This window comes from Sminthopsis crassicaudata, chromosome 2 (genome assembly GCF_048593235.1).
Source record: "Sminthopsis crassicaudata isolate SCR6 chromosome 2, ASM4859323v1, whole genome shotgun sequence".
In the NCBI taxonomy this organism is placed as follows: Eukaryota; Metazoa; Chordata; class Mammalia; order Dasyuromorphia; family Dasyuridae; genus Sminthopsis; species Sminthopsis crassicaudata.
The window spans coordinates 307,002,178-307,028,592 of NC_133618.1; the positions used below are offsets into that span (position 1 = coordinate 307,002,178).

Below are 26,415 nucleotides of genomic sequence, written 5' to 3' on the forward strand. Positions count from 1 at the left end.
GTTATTCACAGAATCAACAGTACAGCTAAAGTTAAAGACTGAGATTTTTGACTCAGGAGTCAGAGAATCCAGGTTCTAAATGTTTTTGCCATTAACTGCTTCTTGGCAAAATCCCTTAAGTACCCAGGTCTTTTGTTTCCTTACTTATAAGTAATTTTTGTGGTTTCTACAGCCCTGACATTCTGTGATTTTTTTTTTTTTTTTTTTTTTTTTTTTTTTTTAGTTTACTAGCCCATGATACCATTTTATGGAAGTAAATATGAAAATGCAAAGTTTCCTAATACTTTTTAGGGGAGGGTAGGTAGCACAGAGGACAGAGTTTGGATCTAGTATCTGGAAGACCCATGTTCAAATATGACCTTTGAGACTAGCTATTTAATGTTGGGCAAATTATTTAATGTAAAGGGCTAGAACTGAGCAAATGCACTTGGATAATGGAGCACATGAGATTAATTGCTAATTGGACAGTTCTCTATTAACATGTTTGAAGGTTGACCCTCCTCAGCTATTCTGTGATGACTTGATTGGTGGGACAAAGAGGGGGAAGTGACGTGTGTGGGTGGAGTAGGAGTAGGAAATTGAGGCATTCTCCTGGTGGTGGGGAGAGAAGGAGGTGGTGTGGAGATTACTAGATCTAATCCCAGCGAGCTCAAGAGACCAAGAATAAAGACTTTTGATTAGCCTGACTCTGGCTGATTTCTGGGACGACAGAGTTCCAGCATTTTGCCTCACTTTCTTCATTGGGGAAATGGGGGTAAAATAACAAGCACTTACCTCTCAGGGTTTTTGTGAGGATCAAATGAGATGATAATTACTAATCTTTTAACACAATGCCTGGTACAGTAAGCTTTATAAATGTTAGCTATTATTAGCTATTATTGTTATTACTCTTTAACTTTTCTAGAAGATCAATAGAAGTATTTATTCTATGGATTGTGAAATTTGGATATATTCATACTTTAATCATTCATTCTGATGTTAAAAAGACTAGTCCTTTTGGATATGTACATTTAGAATCTGTAATATATGACCATGAATTATTTTGAAGTGAAATATTTATACTTGGTTCTTTTGTTTACACTCCAGTTCTAAAAGATACTTGTTTGGCTAAGTATGTATGTGTGTGTTGATTATAATTCTTCAGAAGTCATTAGCTAATGAGACTGAAATTTGCAAATATGTTAGAATTCACAAATACTGCTTATCATACTAGGAATCCAAATTAAGCCAATATATTCATATACCTCTAATAAACAATTGATCTAAGTAATTTAGGTGTAAACAGAAACATGGTTTATGTATACGGCATTGATTTGCTGTTCCTATTTCAACTTGAATATATTATATCAGCAAAGATGCATATTCTGGAATAGGGATAGGAACCACACTTGACATTACATTGATATAATGAACTCCCTCTACCATCACAGAGTCACTTTCCCTGTAGTTCAATCTTGGAGTTGCCTAGAAGAATTTAAGTGACTTGTTTAATATCACTTAGCCAATATATATTAGAGGTGAAACTTTAATTCAGGTCTTTCTGGCCGTGAGATTGATTGACTCTTTATTATTGACATTAAAACTCAATAGAATCATGGAATATTGAGAAGTCATCTTCTTAGGTGTCCTTTAGCCTTAAATTTAGGCTTCCTAGTGAAGTGTTTACAACTTTCCTTGGTACTTCATCCAGGAAAGAAAACTAAAAAAATGTCATTAAAAAATAAAATGTCATTAAAAAAAGATCTAACCTAGATTTGTTGTTGTTATTCAATTCTATTCTAATCATAGTAGAAATGGAGAATAGCTTCTTAGCTTCATCTTCATGGGTTTTCAGCAATTCTTTGGAGAAGAGGTATAGTACCTTTAGCCCTTTGAATAAGAAATTAAGATTTCATATTAGAATTGTAAGCTCACTCAAATCTAACAGGCCTGAGCTTCTAAATTATGGGAATTTGACCGTTCCCTGAACTCTATATGTCCTTGACAATAGGTACCAGGAACTAGCCATCCCTGGGAATGTCTATGCTTAGGGCTGGGTGGCTTCCTCCCCGAGCATATACAATTGATAAGGAAATACGTCAAGATTTAGACAGTATGGAATGAGTCAAAACACCAGATGGTCACATATTTTACACATGTATATGTGCCAAACTTCTTGACTAAGGGTCTTCTTTGTCTAAAAAAAACATATATAAGATTAAGTGTCCTATATCTCCACCGAGTCTCACCTGTGGGGAGGACGCTTCGCCCGGGAAAATCTTTACACAATTCAAGTTGATTGAGGCTAAAACGGGACTCCCAGCCATTTGAGTTTTTGAGGTTCCTTTGAATTGGTGATGTATTCTCTTCCTCTATCTGCTATAATTGTCATGTTGTCAATTGTTCTTATTTCTATTTGTTTGGGTTTGTGTAAATCTAAATTGTCTGTACCTTGTCTTGTTTGATTAAAACTTTTTACTTTTACTTTTTAACTGAGCTTGAGAGCGTCATTTATAGGAGCGAATCCGAACTTTTCTTTAAAATCATAATACACCCTTACTGGGAGGAATCTTTCTTTTTCTTCTTCCATGGCATGGAGCAGTGTATACCATATTCTGTTGTCATTCCCAAGGCTCTATTATACTTAGTGCAGAGGCTTAGCCTTTTTTTATATCATGGACTCCTTTGATAATCATGTGAAGTCTTTAGACCTATTCTCAGAATAATGTTTTTGAGCACATAAAATGAAATTCAGAGGATTATTAAAGAAACCAACTCTATGTTGAAATGATCAAAATATTTTTTAAAAGTTCATGAACCTTATGTTTATAACTTAAAATGTAACTCATTTCTTATAAGATACTGTAAAAAGACATTTATGAAGAATAACCCATTTCTTTTTTTTTTATTAATTTTATAATTATAATTTTTTTCACAGTACATATGCATGAGTAATTTTTTTTTTTTACAACATTATCCCTTGTATTAATTTTTCCAAAATTTCCCCTCCCTCCCTCTACTCCCTCCCCTAGATGACAGGCAATCCCATACATATTAAATGTGTTACAGTATAACCTAGATACAATATATGTGTGTAAATCCAATTTTCTTGTTGCACAGGAAGAATTGGATTCCAAAGGTATAAGTAACCTGGGTAGGTAGACAGTAGTGCTAACAATTTACATTCACTTCCCAGTGTTCCTTCTCTGGGTGTAGCTGTTTCTGTCCATCATTGATCAACTGGAAGTGAATTGGATGTTGAAGATATCCACTTCCATCAGAATACATCTTCATACAGTATTGTTGTTGAAGTGTATAGTGTTCTCCTGGTTCTGCTCATTTCACTCAGCATCAGTTCATGTAAGTCTCTCCAAACCTCTCTGTATTCATCCTGCTGGTCATTTCTTACAGAGCAATAATATTCTCATATACCATAATTTACCCAACCATTCTCCAATTGATGGACATCCAAAGAATAACCCATTTCATGTACAACTGTAACATGATCTGGTGTTCTTATGTGAGCTAAATTGAAACAGATTAGAGGAAGGAACAATTTCAAAATAAAGGTTATTTTTAACTTCTTTTAGTCTGTGGCTTTGAGCAGGTAGATGATAAGAGGGCAGAGTATATTGGAAGCTCAGCTTTCACTCACCTTGAGAAGATAGTGGGCAATTCATTTCATTTCCTCTTTGAGTGATGAATTTATTTAGAATGGATTCACTTTGTACATACTTTCCATAGCTCCCTATTTTTCTCCCCTATATCCTACTCCCTTTCTTCCATTTATACCTATGTTTCATGTGCATATAAAAATTAAAATAAGACAATAAAATTCCTGGGCTCCAAGAAAGGTTTAGGTGATTTATGGATAAGGAAATGGCCAACAATTTAATTCCAGGCTAGGTCAATAGTGAATGAAAGCTTTTGTCTTCTAACAGCTGTTCAGTGGCCTATATGAAATGAGGTGATGGATGCAATCCAGTTAGTTCTTGGTGGACAGCTGCCTTTCTCACAAAAAATAGCATTACAATTGACATTAATTGAGATCTTACTGGCATTAAAGTAGGCATTCTATTGAGTAAACTCTTTTTCCTCATCTACTTTTTTCCCCCTTCTGGATCTGGAAAAGATCTGGATTCAAATCCTGCATCCTCCATTTATTACCTCCATGAGTTCAGAGAAGTAATTTCTTATCCCAAACTTCAGTTTCCTCATTTTTAAAAAGAAAAGTCTCTTCCCACCGTTTCCCCCTTCTTTTTCTCTTCCACTTGAACAAATGACCTAAAATGAGTTGAAATAGAGAGGGTAGGTTCTCAGCATCACAATTCCTGCCAGAACTTGAAACGGGCCCCCCCAAAATCAGATGGTATTTAAGTCTTTTATCTCACATAAAGATTGCCTTTCTTATCCCAATTTATTTTTTTTAAAGGTGTGTCCAAGTTCATCTCTGGTTTCAGTTCTGTCATATGATTCTCAAAGGCAGGGACCATGTCTTTTTTATAATGTTGATAGAATTCTAGTGGCAGTTAGAGAGTTGTAGAAATCCCCTTTTGGTTGCAGCAGGTTCTTTGTGAAAGAATTCATGAACCCTAAGAGTAAAGTTTATTGTTGGATAAAAAGTCAGCTTTGTTAGAAAAACTGACTTCTTCAATGACAAAGTCGTATTAGGGAAATGGAGGCTGGCACTGAGAAGAGAATGCCTTCTCATCGGGCAAGGTCCTTGTAGCTATATCAAAGAGGCAGAGCATGCTACTTTTGACCTTCTGCAAAGAGCAGATCTTATGATTTTATGAGCAGATTTTGGTGGGGGGAGAAAGGAGTGTTGGGGAACTTGGGGGCAGTTTGAATTGATCAGACCAGGATCTCCCAATTGAAATGACTTTGAATTTGAATGGAGATCAGGCTATCAATGGAGACGATTTGCCTTAGAAATGGCCCAATTGATGATATCAATTAACTTATCTGACAAGATTTGCTTCCCAGGAAGGCCAGAGATTCAATCTCCCTTCTTTACAGATCAAAGGGTACACAATTTTAGAATGTTAATTTTATAGATTAAAATTATAGTTTCATACTTCCATCAATGTGACTATATTCATAAAAATATAAGTGCCTTATACATTTTATTTTTAAATGTTTATTTTAATCTTTGATATTTGCTTTTATATTCATTTCCAAATGTATCATCACCCCCTCCCCTGTCCAGTAAGCTATTTCTTGAAATAAAGACTATGATAGGAAAAGAGAAAAAAAAAATCAATTCATTAAAATATACCAACTGATTGACTGTATCTAACAGTATGTGCAACATTGCACATATACACACACAGTCTTCCATTTCTGCAATTAAGACATACTTTATCTTAACCTTTTTCTAGGACTAGAACTGATCATTATATTTCTGTAGTATTTGGTTATGATGCTCCTATTGTTTAGTCATTTTGTGTGTGGTTTTACTGATTCAGCTTACTTCAATCTGTATCAATTCATCCAAATCTTCTCATGCTTCTCTGAATTTTTCACATTCCTTATTTTTCATGGCACCAAAATATTCCATTACCCTCTCATACCATAATTTTTTTAGCTGCTTTGCAGTTGATAGGCATTTCATTTCCAGTTCTTGCTGCTAATAATATTATGGAATATGTGGGAACTTTCTTTATGCCCTTGAACTCTTGCCTCATGTGTTTTAAATAATGGTAGTTATTGGAGAAGTTAGTGATGCTTCCTTTCAATCCTTATCGTGGTCAAAGCTGAAAGGGACCAGAGGAAGAAAGTTAATTATCCCTTAGAGAAAGAGTTAGCTCCAGGTAAATGTCATTGTAAGAACCAAGAAAACAAATGTTTATCCAGTGAACTAGTTGAGTAGTTTGGTCTTTGGGTGCTTTTAGCTAAAATTTAGGGAGGAAAAAAGGACCAGTAGTAATAATATGGGAATTTCCTCACATTCTTTTGAAGAGGAAAACCAGCTGACTTTTCTTTAGCAATACAACTGAAAACCTCAAAAAAGATCTGTCACTGGCATACCTATTTTTTAAAATAGAAGGAAGTAATGGCTCTGCTCAGTAGCATCATATCCTGGGAGGAAAAATTGTCTTGATTTTTTTTCTTTCCCTCCTCTAATATTGTTCTGTATTTAGTAAAAAGCCTAAAGCATTTTGCCCAAGGCCCCCTTCTCCAGGAATTAAAAACTCTGAGTACAGGATTGTGAAGGAAAATGCAATCCATATGCCTCACATTTGTTTGTATTTAACTCATCAAAATGTTCTTTGCTAAGACTACTTTGATCCCAAGAAACTTTATAAGTCTTTTTAATGATCATTAGAAATCTGAAGCAGGAAGCTCAGGTTTATGCAAAGAAATGAAATAAAATTTAAAAGTGTCCCTGAACATCAGAGGTAAAAGTAGCAAGGCCATTAGCTAAAAGTCAGGGCTCTGGTTCTCAGTAAATTATAGAGATCTATAAGATAATTAGTTAAATAGGAAAAAAAGAAGGTAGGATTCTGAACTGGGAAAATTGTATAGAGCTAGTTCTACTAGCTCAAACCCTAGGGCCTCAATGGCTCACTTTCACTCATCTGTAAAATGGGATTAATCCAAGTCATCTACCTTATGGATTTGTGCATTAGTTACTTAGTGGGTGTAAAGTTCTTTGAAGATCAAAGTGCTATTAATAAAAAGGATATGGAACTTTTGAACTGGATGCTATACAAGTCACAGCCTGGAGGGTGAACACTAGTGGAAGGATCTGATTAACCCTTGGGTAAAGCAAATGTAGTTCCTTAGCCTTAGAATTATTCATTCATTCAGGAAAGGTAGAAGAATTCTAAGAAACTTCCTGACTAGGAAGTTTGTTCTCCATATTTTTCTTGACACCACAGAAATTTCCTGAATTACTCTTCTGACCTGGGGGCAGGGGGAGGGGAAAGAGGGGTGTGTGTAGTGGGGGTAGGGGGTGTGCACAAAAATAAAACAGATTCTTGAAAATGGGAATCCAGACAAAATTCCTCATCTGGATTTGTTATTTGAACCCTGAATTTAAAATGAAAACCTTTCCTGATTTCCTACCAATCAGTTTACCATTTCTAAACACACCTCCCTTCTCAAGCTCAAATGAAAGGGAGAAGCTGCCTTTCGGCTGTGTTTTGTGAGTGGAGTCTACCGCAGGAGGAGGAATATTTAAGTCCAATCATAAAGTGGAATTGGTGTCTGAGAAGAGGAAAGATTTAGTGGTTAGGCTAGTGAATGGAAGAGTTACATCCTGGGTTTGGTCCTCAACTTGGCTCCTGCCTTCCACTGTCACTGCAGGCAAGTGCTTAGCAGCCACTCTCTGTCTCTCAGTTTCTGTTTCTCCCCTCTTCTCTTCTTTTCCTTCTGTGCTATGTGAAATGCCATTTGCAGTTTCCCTTTTTCTCTCTTCTCTTTAGGACTTTTTTTTTTTTTTTTTTTTTTTTTTGAAGGGAGGCTGAAAATGTGGGGAAGGGGAGAGAAGAGAGACTTAAAAATTATCCGATTTTTTAAAAAAGCACAATAAATATAAAATAGTATGCTCTTACTACTTACTAGTATTAGTTTCAGGTACAAATATTGTCTGATTACTTCATTTGCCAAACAACGATGTACTCCTGAAAGATTTTAGGTTATGATATTCTTCCTATGTCTGGAGATTAAATAGTAGGAGCAAATACAGAACTCAGTTTGTCACAGATCTGGATGCTCCTCTTGGTTCACATTTAAATCAATGAGAACTCTGTACATATAAAAAACAAACAAACAAACAAACACGGGATACCCTTTTCAATAAGTTTTCTCTCCCGGTCCTCCTCTTTCTCCTCCTCCTCCAGTGTCTCTTCTTGCCACTCCCTCTTCCAAGAAAACATATTTCCTAGAGGTGGGCTGTTAGGTGTGTGAGAAGGAATACTATGAAAAAAATGGGGTGATAGAGCTGGGCCAAAGGGCTGCTTCCGACTTACCTAGCCAGGAAACTTAATAGGAGATTCTCTGACAATAAAACCTGTTGATATGGTTGGTACCTTACCAACACTAACTCTGCACCTAGAATTCTAAAGACTTAATTTGAAAAAAAAAAATTACGTATATATACACACATAAAGAATGAAGCAATATTTTCTAAGGAAAAATGCAAATCTTTCAGAATTTCTTATTTAAAAAAATGAATTCAGAACTCTTTGTGGTATTAAAATGCCAATTCAGTTTTTCAATGGAAATTTTGACTTTTACCTGCATGTAGGCAAAACATGGTTTAAAAAAGCTGTCCCATTCTGGAAGAATTCTTTCTCTTCTTTCTACCTTCTCTCCCTTGCCTGCATTTTTTTTTTTTTTTTTTTTTTTTTTGGTATTTGGGGGTCAGGATTGAACCTTAAAAGGAAAAAAAAATTGCAGGTATAATATAAGGTTATCAAGTATTTTATAGATTTAGAACACTTTCTTCTCCCACTTTTAATTTTCTATAAATGTCCAGAAAATTGCATGAATGTTTATTTAAAAAAAAAAATCCTAGGAAACAAACTGGGTAAAATTTGAAGGGTAATTTGGATTGTTAGTATTTCTTTAGAAAACTTTTAAAAATTTGCAGAAAAAAAAGAAAGGGAAAAAGAAATCTTAACCTTGGAACCTCCTTCTTGCTCTCATGCTTTGGAAAACAAAAACAAATATAACCCCTCCAGCAATGGGGATTCTTTGCTGTGTCCCTCTGTAAGTCACATTCAAATACTTTCCCCAAAGTTTGAAAGCTTTTCCTGAAAGCAGTCAAAGGTATTGAACATTTTTTTTTCTCTCTCTCTCTCTTTAAATAACAAAGCAAAATTCCACCCCCTCTCTCCCCCCCTTCTCAAAAAAAAAAAAAAAGTTTTCGAGTTTTGCTTCTCTATTCATTGCAGTTCTGGCCAAAGTAAAGCCCTCTTTCTCAATGACGTCAAGATCTTTACCAAGATTAGGCTTTCATTTCTCTATTGCAGCAATTAGCCAGGGAATGTATAAAAGGCTTCAGGGAAACAAACTGGGCTCTAGAGAGAAGCACTTTGCACCACAGACAGATAGTAAGTGAGGAAAAAGATAGAGTAAGGAAGGGAAAAAATAGACAGAAGGACACACTCGGAAAGGAAGTGAGGGAGAGAAAGCAGGAGAACGAGAAACAGAAAGTTGTGTATAAAGAAAACAGCCCCCTTATATTCTAAACACTATTTTAAAAACCAACCAATCAACCTGGTAGCCCTTGTAAATTAAGAAAACAGGATAATCTGAATAATTAAGACAATGAAAAAACTGAAAATAATTTAGGAATGTGTATTTCAATTTTATAGTGGCTGGGAACTGAAAGTGCAGCAGTTTCTCTCTTTAACGGACTCAAAGAGGCTACTGGATCAGGGACTTTTTTTTTTAACATCTTAAATTCTGGGGGGAAAGTAGCAGTTTAGAGTTGAATGAGTTGATGGGCTTACTCTAACTGCTGGATTTGAGAGAAGCTGACTTTATTTTGCCACCTCTGATCTTTTGAAAGAGGTGACAGTTTAGGTTTATTTGCAATCTTAGTTTCTTTTCTTTTCTCCCCCCTTCCTCACCTTACTACCATCTCCTCCCCCTAACCCCCCCCTCTCCTTTCCCTTAAATGAGGGTGCAAAAGGGAAACCAGAGAACTCAAGCAAAGTGACTAAGGAGGCGGAGAAGATGGGTCTGCTCAGCATAGACTTGTTGATTACACTGCAAATCCTGCCAGTTTTTTTCTCCAACTGCCTTTTCCTGGCTCTCTATGACTCGGTCATCCTCCTGAAGCACGTGGTGCTGCTACTGAGCCGGTCCAAGTCCACTCGTGGCGAGTGGCGGCGCATGCTGACCTCAGAAGGGCTACGCTGTGTCTGGAAAAGCTTTCTCCTGGATGCTTACAAACAGGTAAGTTGGGACCAGCCATGCTGCTTTCCCCCTTGGTTAAAAGCATTGGGATAGGACTTTTGAACCTGGAAGGGCGCTGCTATGTGGATTGTGATCCTCACTTTGGGTACATTATGGGGAGATAAAAGGAGTGCACTAGCTTATATATACATAGAGATATATTTCTGTCTCCAGTTTAACTTGGATGGGACCACTTAGTAGAAATGAACCAATGCTAGCTAGTACTGGTTTAGTCAGCTATGAACCATGCACTGCTTTATGTTGCATGATTTTATTTTGAGGCTGGGGATACAGGTAGATAAGCAACAGTGTAACTTGGCATTTTGCAGGGGGGAGGACAGAAAAAGAATGAAAATATCATCTGGGAACATCTTCAAAGAAGTAGCTTGTTAAGGCTAGCTGATTTCTGCTTAATAGCATCCCTATTTAGGATAGCAGTACAAAGTTAAGTTAAACAGACCTGTTTGTAGATGCATGCATCTATTGACTCAGATTAGGGCCCTTTGAAGGGCCAGGTATATAATCTTGCCATTTTGTTTTGATTTACAACACAAAAATCAAAATTGACTGACAGAAAATCTAAATTTCCCTTTTGAGGTTGTTCAGAAGCTTAAAAACGCATATCTTTTGTGAAGAAAAAAAAAGATTTTAATAATCCTTTGTGATTCAGTTTTTTTTTCTTCCTAAACATTTATCTCTTATGAAAGAAATAGTAAACTAGGGCCTCCTTCACTTGCCTGATTAGATTGAGTTCAAGGAGAGCTTTTTTTCTGGGCTACTGAAGGTGATACTTGCTTTAAATGGCTGGAAAACCAGCTCCTGTGCTGATTGTACATGTCAGCAGAATCCTTGAACTCAGCACTTAGGAAATAACCTGTGGTATCCATCAGCTTTTCTGTTTTATCCATTTGTCCATCTGACTCCTGCAGGTCCTTTAGGCTTAAGAGAAAATAATTCCTTTTGCAAGTTGGTTGTCAAAAAGTAAGATCTTGATTTCCGCAAAGTGTACTAGAACTTACCCTATTCTACAGATAGGAACAGGGGGCATTGGAGGAACACTGAAGCTAAGAGTATAAGTCTGAGAGATAAATTGTTAATCAGGCAGTGCCTTAGAATATAGAGATAGGAAACAAAAAAACCAAAACAAATTTAAAAAAAAAGATGAAGGAAATACTATGTCAAGACATCCCCTGAGGTTTGTTGTGCAATACAGAGGGAGGTGAAGAAAATAACTTCTAGTCACAAACACCTATTCTGGTTACATATAAAAGCACATGTGGCTTTTAGGAGAAGAATTTGTGTGAATTGGGGAAATCCATGTGACAAAAGAATGTCAGAGTAACTGGAACTAGTTCCTTTCCCACTTAAGCCCAAGTATGAACTTGGACTCTAGGAGAAGACTATTTGATAGTTATTCATTTCACATTTAAAATTTATGAAAATACAAATGAGTAAATCATTTCAATTTCATTGAATTCCACATTGAACCTTCTGAAGGGTTCATCTGTCATTCTCACTATATTTTAGAATGGGCAAAAATATGAAGGGGGAGAGGGGCCAACAGTTTGGCTTCAGTTGTTAAAACTAAAAAAAAAAAATTAATTTGCGTGTGTGGAAAACAACTGACATTTGACTCTTTTTTTTTTTTTTTTTTTTAAAGCAAACCTGCTTGTAGAATTTGTTTTCTTTGCATATTATTTCTCAAGTAAAAAATCATGATGATGTGAAATATGTGAGAGGGTTATTGCCCCCCAGCAGCAACTAGTGGCAAGAGTTTAGAACTTTGAAAACCTAAATTGAAAAAGGAAAAATGCTCTATTGTGTTGCAATATTTTATTATTAATTTTATATTCCTGAAATTAGGAAAAATGAGTAATTTGTTTCCTTCTTATGCATATGGTTTGTATATTCTTTCTAGTGCTTCTTTGTTTATATCTTTTGACTGTCCTCTAAGGATGTTTGCCTTGCTAACTACAGTTTTGCTCTTCATGCTTTACTTAAAATCTACCACATGAAGAGGCAGGAATGGCTTGCCACTGGGGCATTTAATGAATGCAAACAGTAAAACAAAATGTTGGGTCAGACTGGTCTGGCAAACACTGGTTTTCCCAAAATGTGTCAGGCATGTTTGCAGTGGTGGTGGAGTGTAGGGTGTTCAGAGCCTGTGAAATGGGTAGAGTTACTTCCCTTACCTATTATCTCTGTCCCAGCCTTTTGTTATAGTCATTTCTAAGTTCTACTTGAGAAGACATCCCTGTATTTCATAATAGTGACTTCATAATATTTTCCTAGGAAGTTGAAAAACTCTCCCTCCTCCCCCCATAGCAAACCTTTTCATTTGGTGAAGTATATATATGTGACAGGTAATTTTTCAGCTCTGTCCATGTTATTGAATGTCAGCCACAAGAGAAGATGTTTAGATGCTTGGAATATAAATATGTGAATTATAGCCTTTGTTCGCTTTTTTCCACAGTGGAGGAAAATGTCACCTTTCATTGGCCAAGTTGAAAAGAATTCAGAGTAAATTTAGGCAGGAGGATTGTAAAGAGACTTTGGTTCAGGTGGAACATCCATAATACATAATCTTGATTAAAAAGATGGGATAAGTATATTTATGTATATAATTTTATGATATTTCAGTATGAATAAAATATTTAAAAATTAAACTTCTTCAGCCAGTGCATGATCCTAACTTGAACAATGCATCCTTGTGTTGATGCACAGAGATGCAACCAGTCCCAAGCTAACCAGTTTAACAGCCTTGTCCCCATCTAAATGAAGTACAAAAGCCAACAAACAACACTAAACTGACATACAAATTAAAATTTGCACTATTATTGCTGAAATGTCAGAGAAAATATATTTATTCCTACATATATTTTTGGTTAAAAAATGTCCTCTGCCTCTTTACTCACCCCAGACCTTCAGACAAGTTTCAGCAATATTCTAAAACACAGTTAGCTTATGGGAGAAACAGTCCCATAAAGGCATAAAGAGCTCTTCAACCACAGTTTATCTCTACATCGTTCAAAACACTAGGAAATGATAGAGGCTTAGAGCTTGCATTCTGAAGTATTAATTAAAAAAAAAAAAAAAGAAATAATTGAGCAACAGTGGGACTGAAAAGGATCAGTAGGTTACTTGTTATTCGACCCTGTTAAAGATTTCAGCTTATCTGAATTTAAATGGTTAAATCACACAGCATAATAATTATTTGGCCACATTTGTAAAGGCATTGATGTAGCCTGGTGATTTTGCCAAAGAATTCCAAACTTCCTAATGGATAATAAAGCCATTTTCATTGCCTTGGATCACAAGAGGTGTATGTAAGATTCTGTCCCTCTATCCCCTCCCTTTTTATTTCTTTGCTTTTTATCATAAGATTAGGTGACATTTTGTCCATGAAGCTTTTCCCAGGCTGTGGAAAAGAGAGAACAAGGTTAGTAGTATATGCTCTATTTCCAGCTTGTATTTTATGAATAGGTCTTTCTTTTCTTTTTTTCCCTTCTCTCTTCATTTTGCAGTACACATGCTAAAGCAGCACTAACTCTCCTCCCTTTCCCCCCTCAACTAAAAACATATCTCTAGAAGGCAATCTTATCATCAAGGGATTAACATCTAAGTATGTATTCAGTAGATATACCTATGTACTTATTATTATACAATTGGGGGAAAAGCGGTTTGAAGGCATTATATATTCCTGAAATTCAAATAGTTTCCCACCATTCTTCTTTATTGTTTTATTATTGTTAATGGTGGTGGTGTTTTTAAAGAACAACCAAAATAATGTAGATAAGGATAGAAGTTGGTGATGGCAATATTGGATTCTGCATACATACTATTCTGAGACTCTTCAAATAAAGAGATCCTTTGGGAACATTGGAACTTCAAGACCAATTAGTGGAAATGATGCTTCTTGTGTTTGGGCATTAAATACTGGGCAGGGTTCGTTTATGGAGTGGCCAATGTTGGCATGGAATAAGGCACCGACCTAATTACTCTTCCGCAGGAGTAAAAAATGCTTTTTGAATGCTTCATTGGCAAATATGTCTCATTAAGGACAAAAAAAAAAAAAAAAAAAAAAAAGAAAAAAAAATCAAACCCAAATACAAACCCTCTAAGAAGAAGAAATGAAGATGATAGGTAACTTGTGGCCAGGAGACTTTCTGTGCCACTGTGGGAAATTAAAGTAAATTTAGGAAGTACCAGGGGATAACTTGTTTTTCTTGGATTGCTTTCTTGCAGATTAAATGATATTATAAGACTGGATTTACAGTGTTTTTTAGCTCATGCCACTTTGGTCTTATCAAAGCAGAATCTGCCCAGGGAAAAAAAAAAGTTACATCTCCCCACTGGAACTAAGAAATTGAACCAAAGGATTATAGATTTAGAGCTGGAAGGGATCTTAAAGCTCATGGAGTTTAACTTCTTTGATTTTACGGATGATGAAAAGGAGGCACAGAGAGATTAAAAGGGAGACACCCAGGCTTTCTTAACTCTTGAAATCTGGAATCTTGTGTACCTGCTGCCTTTCTTCCAGTTCTGTGATATACAACTGAATATAGAGAAAAGGCCCCTTCATTCATGGCATGCATTATAAAGAAAACCAAATTTTCTGTCACAAAATCCTGGAGGCTTGTTCTATAGAGTTTTCTGAATATCTGTTCATCAGTTTGAGTTTCCTCTGGAGGCAGTAGATTCCTTCTTCCTGGAGATCCTCAAACAAAGATTGGATGACTTAAACCAGATTTATTCTAATAGGGATTCTTGTGTTGTTAGGCACTGCATTGTCCCATTCTGAATGACTAAAGTGAATGAAAATGATCTACTAATGTAGCAAGTCACTAAGCAACTCTCTAAGACCATAAGAGGATGCTGACCTATAGTGGTAGAGAGGGTTTCCTAAACCAGGGTATCACAGGTATTTGAAGAGCTTTTTATGTGTATAGTGAATATCAATGAGATATGATTCCCCCCCCCCACTCCCCCAGAACTGGGTCATTTTCTTTATCTTGGTTTCTAAATGTTTAAGATATTTGCTCTGGAGACTAAAGTTTATTTATGGTTTGTTTTTCTCTTTTTTAACTTTTCTTCTTTTCCTAAAATGCTGTTCCCAAAGGGCAACACACCTGCATATAGCATGCTTTGCTTTCTATAATACTATCATCATAACAATGGTGATATCATTCACATTTATTCAGATCTTTTAACTTACTTGGTTTTTCACATCATATTTGGACTTCTGCCTTGAGAAAACTAGGTGATATTCAATATTAAACCTTAATAATTACCAGAATATAATCATAATTTAGACTAATATTGCCTTGTTATTTTACATATTGATAATGTATTAGAAACATAAATTGAAGGCAGTGAGGTCCAGAGGTATAAAGTGCCTAAGGTCACAATCTAATGAGTAGCAGAGCAAAAATTTGAACCCAGGTCTTTTTCTGGTCCTGGTATTTCAAATCCAGTACTCTTTCCATTACTGCAAGCTGCTGTGGCTACCAAACAGAGCAAAGCTAATTGGCCCACAAAGGTATCAAATGCCTGACTTTGGCCTCATTAGCACTATGCTTCAACCAGCTGAACTAGCCTGGCAGAAAGGCAGATTGTTTATAGCAAGATTCTCAAAGGGAGGGTTTCAGAGGTTCCCATTTTTAACTTGGTCACTAGCTGGCTAGGTAACCTTAGATAGAGTGTTTGTCTGCCCACTACAGTTAGATAATTATACTAATCCTAGGGCAAGTGTCATGATTAGAAAGAGATTTCTTTTCACTCACTCTCTGTTGGTATTAGGAAATGTAGTGTTAATCTTGTGCAACTGGACAACAAATTTTAAATGATGCATTCTTGCACTTTTTACTTTTGTTCTTTTAACTGCTCTGGGCAACTAGATTGCCTTTCATCTTGAGAGAATTCTGCTCTGAGTTCTCCTTTATCACTAGCAAAGAGGATGCAAAACTTTCTTTGGGAATTGATCTCTAGCTAAGCTGTCATTAGAAATGAAATAGGTCTGATTGCACATTTGATTTCCTTGTGACTAATGAAATGTTCTTTATTTATGTTTAGGGTACAGTCATAGAATCAGAAATCCCTATTAAAAAGACCATACAACTTGTTCCAGGGCATCAGGAATTACTTAAAACCCAATAGTAGCTAGAGTTCCTTCCTCCTCCTCCTCCCACTCCATGGCTAAATTTTAACTCTGGAGTCCAAGAAGAGGGTTGCTTATATTATGTTCATGTCAAGAGACATTGAGTTTGTTCTGGTGCAATAAACTTTCAGGGATTTCATGCCTACCAAAGAATGAAATGGAGAGATATACATCTTGTTTAAAAGCATTAAAATGTGAGCTCCTTGAGAGCAGGGATTATGTTCTTATCTTTCTCTGTATCCCTAGCATTTAGTATAATGCCTAATATAGATTGCTGCCTCAATATTGTCAACTATGAAATGGTGATATTAGCATCTATCTCAAAATGTAGTTGTGAGGATCAAATGAAAATATTATCAAGCTATAAATGTTTATTTACTTCTAAATGTTTGATTAAAATTGAATTAGAACATAGATAATAATGGGAAAGAGCCCTAAATTTTCAGTGTTTCTCTTTAAGTAGTTTATACACAAAAGTGCATAAAAGAACACTAAATCCCATGAAAATCATTAAAATCTGTTCTAAACCTAATTTAAAATTTGTTCTCATATATCCACCCTTTATACCTGTCTTTTAATTTCCACTAAATCCTTCTTCAATGCTTCATCATGTTATCAGGGTAACATAGGCTTTAGAAATTCCTGGCCAACATAGTGCAAGCCTTAGTAAAGTGGAAAGACTGGGAGAATGGGTTTAATTGTACATTGTCATTCAAGGACCACTTGGAGCATTTCACAGTAGATTTATCAGAGAAAAGGTCAGAAACCAAATGATGAAACACCACCTTCTCTAGAAGTTGTTTTAGAGAAGTTGTGGTTTTCCTTTTCTGGATTACTGTTTTTAATAAAACACTATAACTTGATAATTACATTTCCTCCAGTATCAAATTTATCTAGTCCAAAGTAGTTTATTAAATTATGTTTCTCCAGATCACCATATAAATTAAGCACCTTAAATAGGAAAGTTAAAATACATAGTTTCAGCATTTAATGAACTGAATTTATTTTTTACTTAGATACTTAACAGGGGAAACTCTAAGCAGGAATTCCTTTAGTTTCTAATTATGTAAAAAAAGAGATAGTAGACTCTATTATAAAGTAGAATATTATTTAGTTGTGCCCTTTGTGTAGCAAAAGTGAGTTGAAATTTGCAGATTCCTGAACAGCATGCATTGAGGATTGCATACTAGTTTAAATAGTAGATTTAAAAAAAAATCCCCTTCAAGTTACTCCAATTAACACCAGCATTACTTCCCCAGCATAAATGAAGCTACATTCAAGTAAGACTCATTATATGTATTTTATCGGATGAAGGGCAGTATATAAAAATCAATTGTACTATGGTAACTTGTCCCTGATATTATTGGCTTTGATTAAACCATTCCGGAGAAAGAACCAATTTTACTTATCCAAAGCTGAAGTAATTGCCTCTTTTATATTTCCTCCATTTTTATTATCAACCTATATATCCAAGTGCCCACAAAATTCCTTTCAATTTTTTTTATAGCACTGTGACTAAGTGTCTTTGTTGAATGGATTTTCTGGTTCTCCTTTTAAAGAACTCACTTCCATATCCTTTTACAAGCCAGAGAATAACTTCTAGGAAGTAATTGAGAAGTTATCTAAAATTTTGTGGTTACAAAAGAGGGAAATGGAGGTAAGAAAGGGGATGAAGCTATTAAAAATAAGAATGAGAAGAAAAAAATCATTAGGAACTTCAACCCAAGGATTGACTTGCTCTAGTATTATAGAGATGATATAAATCTTTTTTCTCCCACTCACTTCTAGACAGGGGAGGAGGGGTTGTTATCAACTAATACTCATTTTGGAGATATGTTTGTGTTTTTGTGGGTATTTCTTGTGAAGTTCTTATAATTAGTATGATTTAGCTTAGAATTATTTATACGACATCCTCCAAAATGTCATTCAAGTCTTTGTGTCAGAGATAAAAAGAAAAGGAGGAAAAGAAAAAAAAAACTTTTCATATATCTTCATTGTGGTAGATCTGATATCATGCTCTCAAGTTAACTTTGGAAGTCTTAGTTTTAGATTAGTATCACTTTTTTGATCTATGCAAAATATGAATTTACTAAACATAAGGACTTTTTCAGTGATAGCCATTAGAAACTTTAGTGTATTTCCCCAACTCCATACTCATCCTTTTCTTAATTATGGAAGTGGAGGTCAAGTAAAACTCACCTGAATCCTCCTTTTAAGGCACTGCTATGTTGATGCCTTAGCTCAGTCAGTCCTAAAGTGTGAAAAGACATTGCTGGAGAAAAAGCCATGATTAAATTGCTGGCATCCCAGCTTTATGGGATTAATACTAATCCTCAGACAGAAAAAAAATACATATTTGAAATTAAAGATTTCTTATTATTCTATTAATAAATAAATATTAATCAATTATTGAGAAGATGTTTCCCCCCCAAAAGTAACCTAGCATTTACTCAGTTTTAAAATTAGCTGGAGATAATTGACCAAGAAGGTAAGGCTCATTACAGCTTAAGAACTAGAGTTCCTAAGAAGCCTCAAAAGAGATCCAGTCAATTATGTTACTTCTTTTGTTAACTGATAGTGAATGAATCATTTTAGGCTCTAGGTCATTGCTGGATGCTTCTGTGTTTTTTAGAACTTTGAACTGAGAATCCAAAATTGGACATTCTTTCCTACATTCTCAGTTTGCCTGCTGGCATTCTGTTTAAGGTTGGGCAATTCACTTTAACCTTTCTATGTCATAGTTTTGAAATGAAGCCAATAATTCAGTTATGTAATATGCATGAGGCATTAGTAGCTAAGTAAAGTAATGGTTATAAAGAATCCCAGCCTCAGTGCAGTAGACAGAAGTTACTTGAGAGTGAATGAAGTTTACTTTTGATTCATTTATAGAAGCATCAAAATATTGAAAGACCTTGGATTAAAAACAACTTGGGTTTAAGTCCTCCCTCTGACAAAAATTGGCTATGGCATTCCAGGAACTTTCTAAGACTTTGAGTTTCTGAACAATTGCTCGTTTGCATTGATATAAGGAGCTTTTTTCCTAGTTTTGTAATAAACTCCTAGAGCTCCTTGTAATAAAATGATTGGTTTAGCATCCCTTCCCCACATAAAATTATAGTCCTTATCCAAGACAAAAGGACAATTTAAAAATTGCCAAATCATGTACATTAATTTGAAGAAATGTAATGTAGTGGCTTTTTGAGTAGATTTGTTTATTTAAATTGGAAGACAAATTGCTAAAATATTTAACATGGACACTCTCCTTTCCTCTTTTTCTTTTTTTTTTTTTTTTTTTGCTATTAGGTGAAATTGGGTGGAGATGCCCCCAATTCCAGTGTTGTCCATATTACCAGTGCTGAAATTGGGAATGGTCAACAGAATAATTCCAAGTGGAAGAGATTTGATGGGGGATATGGAGCAGAGTGTCATCTCCTGGATTTTGCCAACCCTGAGCGTCCATTGGTAGTCAACTTTGGTTCAGCTACTTGACCACCGTTCACAAGCCAGCTGCCAGCCTTTAGCAAGCTGGTGGAAGAGTTCTCAACAGTGGCTGACTTCTTGTTGGTCTACATTGATGAAGCTCATCCATCAGATGGTTGGGCGGTACCTGGTAATTCCTCTGTGTCTTTCGAGGTGAAGAAACACCAGAACCAGGAAGACCGCTGTGCAGCAGCTCATCAACTTCTGGAGCGTTTCTCCTTGCCGCCCCAATGCCAGGTGGTGGCTGACTGCATGGATAACAATGCCAACATAGCCTATGGGGTATCCTTTGAGCGTGTGTGTATTGTGCAGAGACAAAAAATTGCTTACTTAGGAGGGAAGGGCCCCTTTTTCTATAACCTTCAGGAAGTCCGACTTTGGTTAGAGAAGAACTTCAGCAAGAGATGAAATCCAGGTTAGCTGGAAGAATTTGTGAGTTGCATAGTGCCGTATTAAAAATAACAAAAAAAGAAGGAGGGGGAGGAAGAGACGGATGTACTGGATCCACAGTTTCAACTGGATCTCATTTATTCCCCCACTACGGGACAACAGTTTTAATAGTCATCTCAGAAGAAGAATAAAACTATCCCTAACATACCATCACCACTTTCCTTACCAGATAATAATAATAATAATACCTGCCTAACCAGCAATCCCTTGTTACATTTCCATTTTTTGAAAAAGAGCCTAAGATGAACAGGAAGAACCTGTTTCAAATGTCTCCATCCTCCCTTGAGATGGAATTAAACAACTGGTGCTTGCTTTGGAGAAAATGGGAAAAAAAAAATCAACCTGCACTAGAGAAATGCCAGGGACAGATGACTCTATTAGAATAGGGATTATTATCTTACATTTATCTACCATGAAGAGAAGACTGTTGGTAAATCCCTAAATATTTGTTTATAGTGAGTCTGGTGGGGAAAAAAGGGGATTCACCTGGCTGTCCTGATTTTTAGAGTGTTGCTGACATCTCTGGCTCTATCAGTATGCACTGTAATATGGTGGCTGAAACATCCAAGAATTCTCAGGATATTTAGGGGTAGTTTTTGAAGACCTTCCCTCAGTTTGAAGGGTTAGGGTTACTTTTTGGTCAAGAGGTGAAGTATTTGTAGGAAGTACACTGGATTTGGAGTTTTATTTCCTGAGTTAAAATCCTGACTATCATTTATCAGTTGCAAGGTCTTAGGGGACTCATTTAATGTACTTTATCTTCAGTTTCTTCATATGTAAACTGAGGATTTTGGATTAAATGATCTTCAAAGGCCCTTTAAATGTAAAAGCTCTATAATTTGTCCGAAAATGACAAATAGGGAAAGAGAAGACTGAAAAATCAGGAGACTACAGAGTTTTACTTTGAAGCAGCAGAGAGGGTAACTAATTAGTTAGGAATAGAAACACATACCCATAGAATTTTCCAGACCAGAGAAAATAGTTCTGCTGAAACTCATTTGAGACCCCATGAGTGGGAAATTATTTATGCTATAATGAGAGATATAGAAAGATGAAGGGTGGTTTTGCATTTTTTTTTTATATAAAATAATTTATTTGTCTGTAGTTTGTGTATTTGGAGTGAGGAAATAAATGAACCATGATACCTCACTAAGCATGAACTATTGCCATAGGTTACTCTGTGGTTGCAGCAGTGCCAATTGTTGAAATGTTACAGAGCTCCACTCATTCCTTGACATGGAATACTAGTCTCTGTAATGATGTTCTGTGTTGAGCTGAAAACAACTTACTTATGTTTTATGAATCTCTCAGCTGCCTTGTGGGGAATGATTCTCTGGTTGCTTAAATACTATATAGTCTTACTGTCCCTCAAAAGCAGGTAAACTAGCAAGAATGATGCAAATACACAAATATGGTTTCCTTAGAAATATGAGTATCAAGCCAACAAGCATTTGTTAAGTGCCTGCAATGTTTCAGGCATAATACTAAATACTTGAGAAGGTAAGAGACAGGTAGTTGGGGAGGAGTCCCATCTGAATAGATCAGAGCCTTTTTACAGTGTAATCCATATTGACAGTCATGGGCTTTGTTATAACAAATCTTTACACAGAATTCTAAATAGGATCTCTCTTGGGCCCTCTCCACCACGGGCTACTTCTTAGAAGTACCCCAAAGACTTTGTTATATGTAGTATAGTTTTCTGTACCACACTGTTATGTGCCATAGATGGATTTTAATAAAACTGCCAGGTTACATAAAACATTCTTGAGAAGAGAATTATCAGTTTTCTTGAAGGTCAGATTTTAGAGAATATTTAAAGGCTAGGTTATTAAAAATGTGAAGAGAATTTTTTGTAATTTTGAGAAATTCAATTTTCATTATATGTCAATATTTAATGGACATAATTCTTAGTTATTATCAATTTTAAAGACCAGCATGAAAACAACACTAAACTCAGGTGATTGCATCTGAAAATAAGCAAGAATAGGAATGAATTGCAAAAGACAAACCCATTGAGAAAAGTCAGAAACCTGTGGTACCGAATTTTAATATCATTAAAATAAAGTGTTTCAGAATTGTAAAAAGAAAAAAGCAGTGCTGAAGTAGAGCTCAAACATTTTTCCCTACCAAATTAACTTGCCAGCTTTTTTGGTGTTTTAAACACATTATCAGAGTAGGTAAATAGAATTGCAAGATTCTAGTTATTTAATGAACTGGTAGTAAATAATATTTTTTAAATGAATATAAAATGTTTACAGATTCCTGATTTTTTTTTCTCACCTGGACTTTTTTTTTTTTTTTTTTTTTTTTTTTTCATTAAAAAATCATTGGTTCGTTTGCCCAGTTTCTTTGTTTCTCAAAAATGGGGTTAGGATTTATATGGTGCCCTTAAGAGGTTTTATAAAAATCAGTGGCACTATATGAATGATGTTTTCCTTGGAAGTGTCTTCTTGTTTTTTCCCCATGTACAGAACTGGTAAAGTATGTCAGAGGAGGCGGGGGGAAGGAAAGTAAAATTCCAAGAAGGCAATGCTTATTGTTCAGATAAAAAAGTGGAAGAAATATACTTCTGTGTTCTGGTTTTGCTACAAGTATGTGGAAGGAAACATGGAATAAGTGATTCCTCTTGCAGAGGATGAACAGTAGAGAAACAGAGCGATGGAAGTTAGTAAATGAAAGGCCAAATATCAGGGGAAAGATTATTTTTAATGAGGAGATATATCCACATAAAACAGATTCCCCAAGGAAAAGCATGGAAACCCTACCAATACACAAGGGTAAAGAAATGTAGCTACATATAACCCAATTCACACATCTTAACAACCATGACCCAAGAGGTTCCCTATGTCTGTATTTTTATTCACTGTGTTTACAGAATATACTTCTGATTCTTGCTACAGTTTATATTCAAACAACCTAATAATCCTCTGAGAGAAGAAACATCATCTCTTTGGTGATAATCTTTCACATATCTATGTGTATGTTTGTATGTGTGTGTATATATATATATATATATATATATATATACACACATACACACATATAAATAATACATATATATTTGTATATGCATATATACACTTATTGTCACAATTGTAATTTGGCATTCATCCTCTCACTTGATCATTTTCCTTTGACAGGCCATGTTTATATGGGGCTCTCAGTTTAAATATGTTAACTGAATTAGCTTGTATATCATTGAAATAGTGTTCTAGCTACTTAAGAATTTGTTAGAGGCAGTGGATTCATATTTTATTTAAAATTTCAAAGTTTATGGCTTAGAACTATTCAAAACTTACTTTACTACTTAGAAGATTGACCAGGGCTTTCTCGAATGGGCATGAATAAAATATCCATCAAGTACTGGCAGAAATTTAATATAATATTAAAATAGCTCCCTAACTTCTCAAGAGGCAAATAGATTAGTAATGGTCATCCAACTTTGCATATTTGAGGTGATAGTAATTTAACTTACTTGGCTATCTTTTTGCCTGTTTTGAATTTCCAGTACTGTGTCTTCACATGCTCCTGAATTTGGGCACCTCTGCTTTTTAAACATTCTAATCATTTGGTAAAGCAAAATTGCTACTCTACCTAATCCTCACATCCCTAATAATGTAGAAAAGGACCTCATTCTGTTTCTTCCAGATTACTGATCTCAATCTAGGCTCATAGGTGAAAGGAATGAGTGATTTTCTATAACCTATAGGTGACAGAGGGATGGAGTTGAAGTGTTCTCTTTAATGTTGGACAAACTGCTAGGATTTGGTTAGATTCCTTCTGTACCTACTTTTAATGGACCATGCATATGGAGACCAATACTATTCCTGGGACAATAAAAAAGGAGACGATCTTACCTCCTGTGAATCCAAGAAAGACTTTGCTCTCTAGACAGACAAACCTGATCTCTGATTCAAGAGTTTCAGAATTGAGTTCATTAATTTCATGTTTATTTGTGAAATTAAAGATTAAGTTCTCTTCTGTGGTTGAGGGAATGATGAAAAAGTTCACATTTATTGTTCCTAAGAATCTGACCATTTTATCTTTCTCAATATTGGTGGTTGGCAGTGAGAATCTTTACAAAAAAAAAAAAAAAAAAAGAGAGAGAGAGAGAGAGAGAGACTGAAAGTCCCAGATAAAGTAATTATTTTTGATTGTGCCTGATCTGCCACCTTAAACTTAAGGAAAACCAAAAACATTTTACTCACATTTTAGTCTCACTATTTCCATATATATCTTCCTCTCTGTAAAAGGAGTTCCTTTAAAATTGCAGAAGAGTTCTTCAGGAAAAGGATATTGGAGAAAGGAGTTGGGAGAAGGTAGAGTTGTATAGTGAAGACCTGCATTCTAGCTCAGTAGAGGTAGGAAAAATAGTTTTTCTCACATCACTCCTCAAAGTAATATTGTTAAGCCTAAATGGGGCAGACCAACTTAAGAGTCAGTGGTTTTCTGACACCCTAGTTATCAGTCATTGCTGGAAGCAAGGTCTCTGAGCAGACAGATGCTATTCTGTTCTGAAATAAAACTGGACTAATAGAAAGTCAATTCTTATAGAGATTCAAATAAGTCTGTGGAGTAGTACTGACTTTGGGTGGCAGTACCAAGGATTTGGGGGAGTTTATTTATTATTTAGTGATTAGATGTTGGAGTCTATACATAGGTTTAATGGAGTCACTTTTTGGCTCCACTAATCATAATAATAGTTTTATAAAATGTGAACAAATAAAACAAGCAAATTAATGAAAGAAACCACAGAGAGAAATTCCCCAAGTCTCGGGCAAGCTACATCACTGGATGACATTGTTTCAATGTGTTTGAGGGTTGGGAGCAGCATTGAAGACATGCATTCAGTACTACATAACCAAAGCAATGAAAGGTATTGGGTAGGGAATATTGGCCAGTGTTGTTCAGTTGTGTGTCATATAACTACAGTCCTCATGTTCACTAGCCCAACTTTTGGGCATCTAAAATAGGAGACCAAGCTGTGGAAGGGCTGCCAGTGTGCAAATGATGACCCCTAACAAAAGAGTCAGTCACTCCGTTAGAGGTTGGATGTGGTCACAGTGGCTTGCTGCTCCCTGTCTTGGATTCTTCCTAGCAAGGAGATTAATTTGGTGTGTGATATTATGAGGACTTGGTAAACATGGTGAGGACACAAGTGTATGTGTGTTCGTGCATGTTTGTACGTGTGTGTCTCTGCTTATCCATGGTGGAAACAATTGCTTTGCAGAATGTCAGCAAGAAATGTGTTACAATACTGGTGCTGAGTGGAATGTGTGCTTTAAAAAAATTCCTTGTATTTTAATAAAACTTAAAAATAAGAAAATATGTGATTCTTTTGTGCCATTATTTTAAAATCACTACCTTGCCCTTTTCTTTTTCTGGATAGCATTCACAATTGAAAAACAATCCACAATTTGATGTTTTGTACCTTGATATTTGTGGGTAAATATCCACTGGTGTCAAATTAGTTTAATCCTAAATTTTATATGAGAATCTTCAAGGAAAACAAATCAAGAAACACCCAAACAACAACAAAAATCCTTCAAATGTTTTTTATAATACTGAACAAGTCACAAACACAAGACATCTATGACCAAACCCTTACTATGTCTTACAGGCTTATTGATTCTAGCCCCTTGAAAGCACTGTGGTTTAATTCATTAGGAAATTGGAGATGTTAAATTAACCACTGGGAAACACAGTGTGTATGTAGTGTAATAGATAAAACAAAGAACTTGGAGGCATGAAGATGTAGTCTGGAGGTTCCCCTACAAATCTTTCTGGGTGATCTTTTAATTTTTTTAGTCTTTTAACTTCTCTGGTTTTGATATCTTTGTACATACAATAAAGGGGTTGAACTCCATTGACTCTGAGTTCCTTCCAACTATAAATCAATGATTCTATGAACTTCTGTGATCCTTGGTTTCTACATCTATAAAATGAAATGAATGGTAAGGCTCAAGTCTTACCTCTATCACATACTGATTGTGATTTGAGGTCAGTCACAATTTCAGTGCTCTGTGTAACTCTCTGATTATAAATTAGAGAGAAGATACATCATGTTGATAGAAGGGATTTCCTCACCCAGGATTTCTATATACTAATAAAATGACAGATTCATTCATTCCTTGTCCTTAACTCTGCCCCCAAAGAGCCTAGAGCTAAGTAATGATGTAAAATATGGTCTATGCCAGTATATGATAAATTCCTTAAAGGTATATTTATAGTCAATAAGTGAAATGAATTATACTAAAGTAGGAGAGGCTGTGTTGCAAAATAATGAGTTCTTCCTTGAATTCTTTAAGCAAAGGCTAGATAATACCTAGAGAGGTGATCTTTTTCAAGTTCTGATTGGCTAATATGGCCTCTGAGGTTCCTTTCAACTCTTAAACGTTGTTAGTTTATGGAAATAAAATATGACTGTGGCTGAGGAT

The 26,415-nt window shown here is 35.5% G+C and overlaps 1 protein-coding gene across 1 annotated transcript in view; it reads left to right on the top strand.

The window, feature by feature from the left end:
* The window catches only part of DIO2 (iodothyronine deiodinase 2), an 89,141-nt gene extending 63,837 nt beyond the window's left edge, over window positions 1-25,304 (top strand). Inside the window, 3 exon segments of the mRNA XM_074289852.1 lie at window positions 9,616-9,891; window positions 19,352-19,931; window positions 19,934-25,304. Of these exon segments, the coding sequence (XP_074145953.1) occupies window positions 9,616-9,891; window positions 19,352-19,931; window positions 19,934-20,109 (1,032 nt within the window). The 3' untranslated portion in view covers window positions 20,110-25,304.
* The last annotated feature ends 1,111 nt before the right edge of the window (window positions 25,305-26,415 follow it).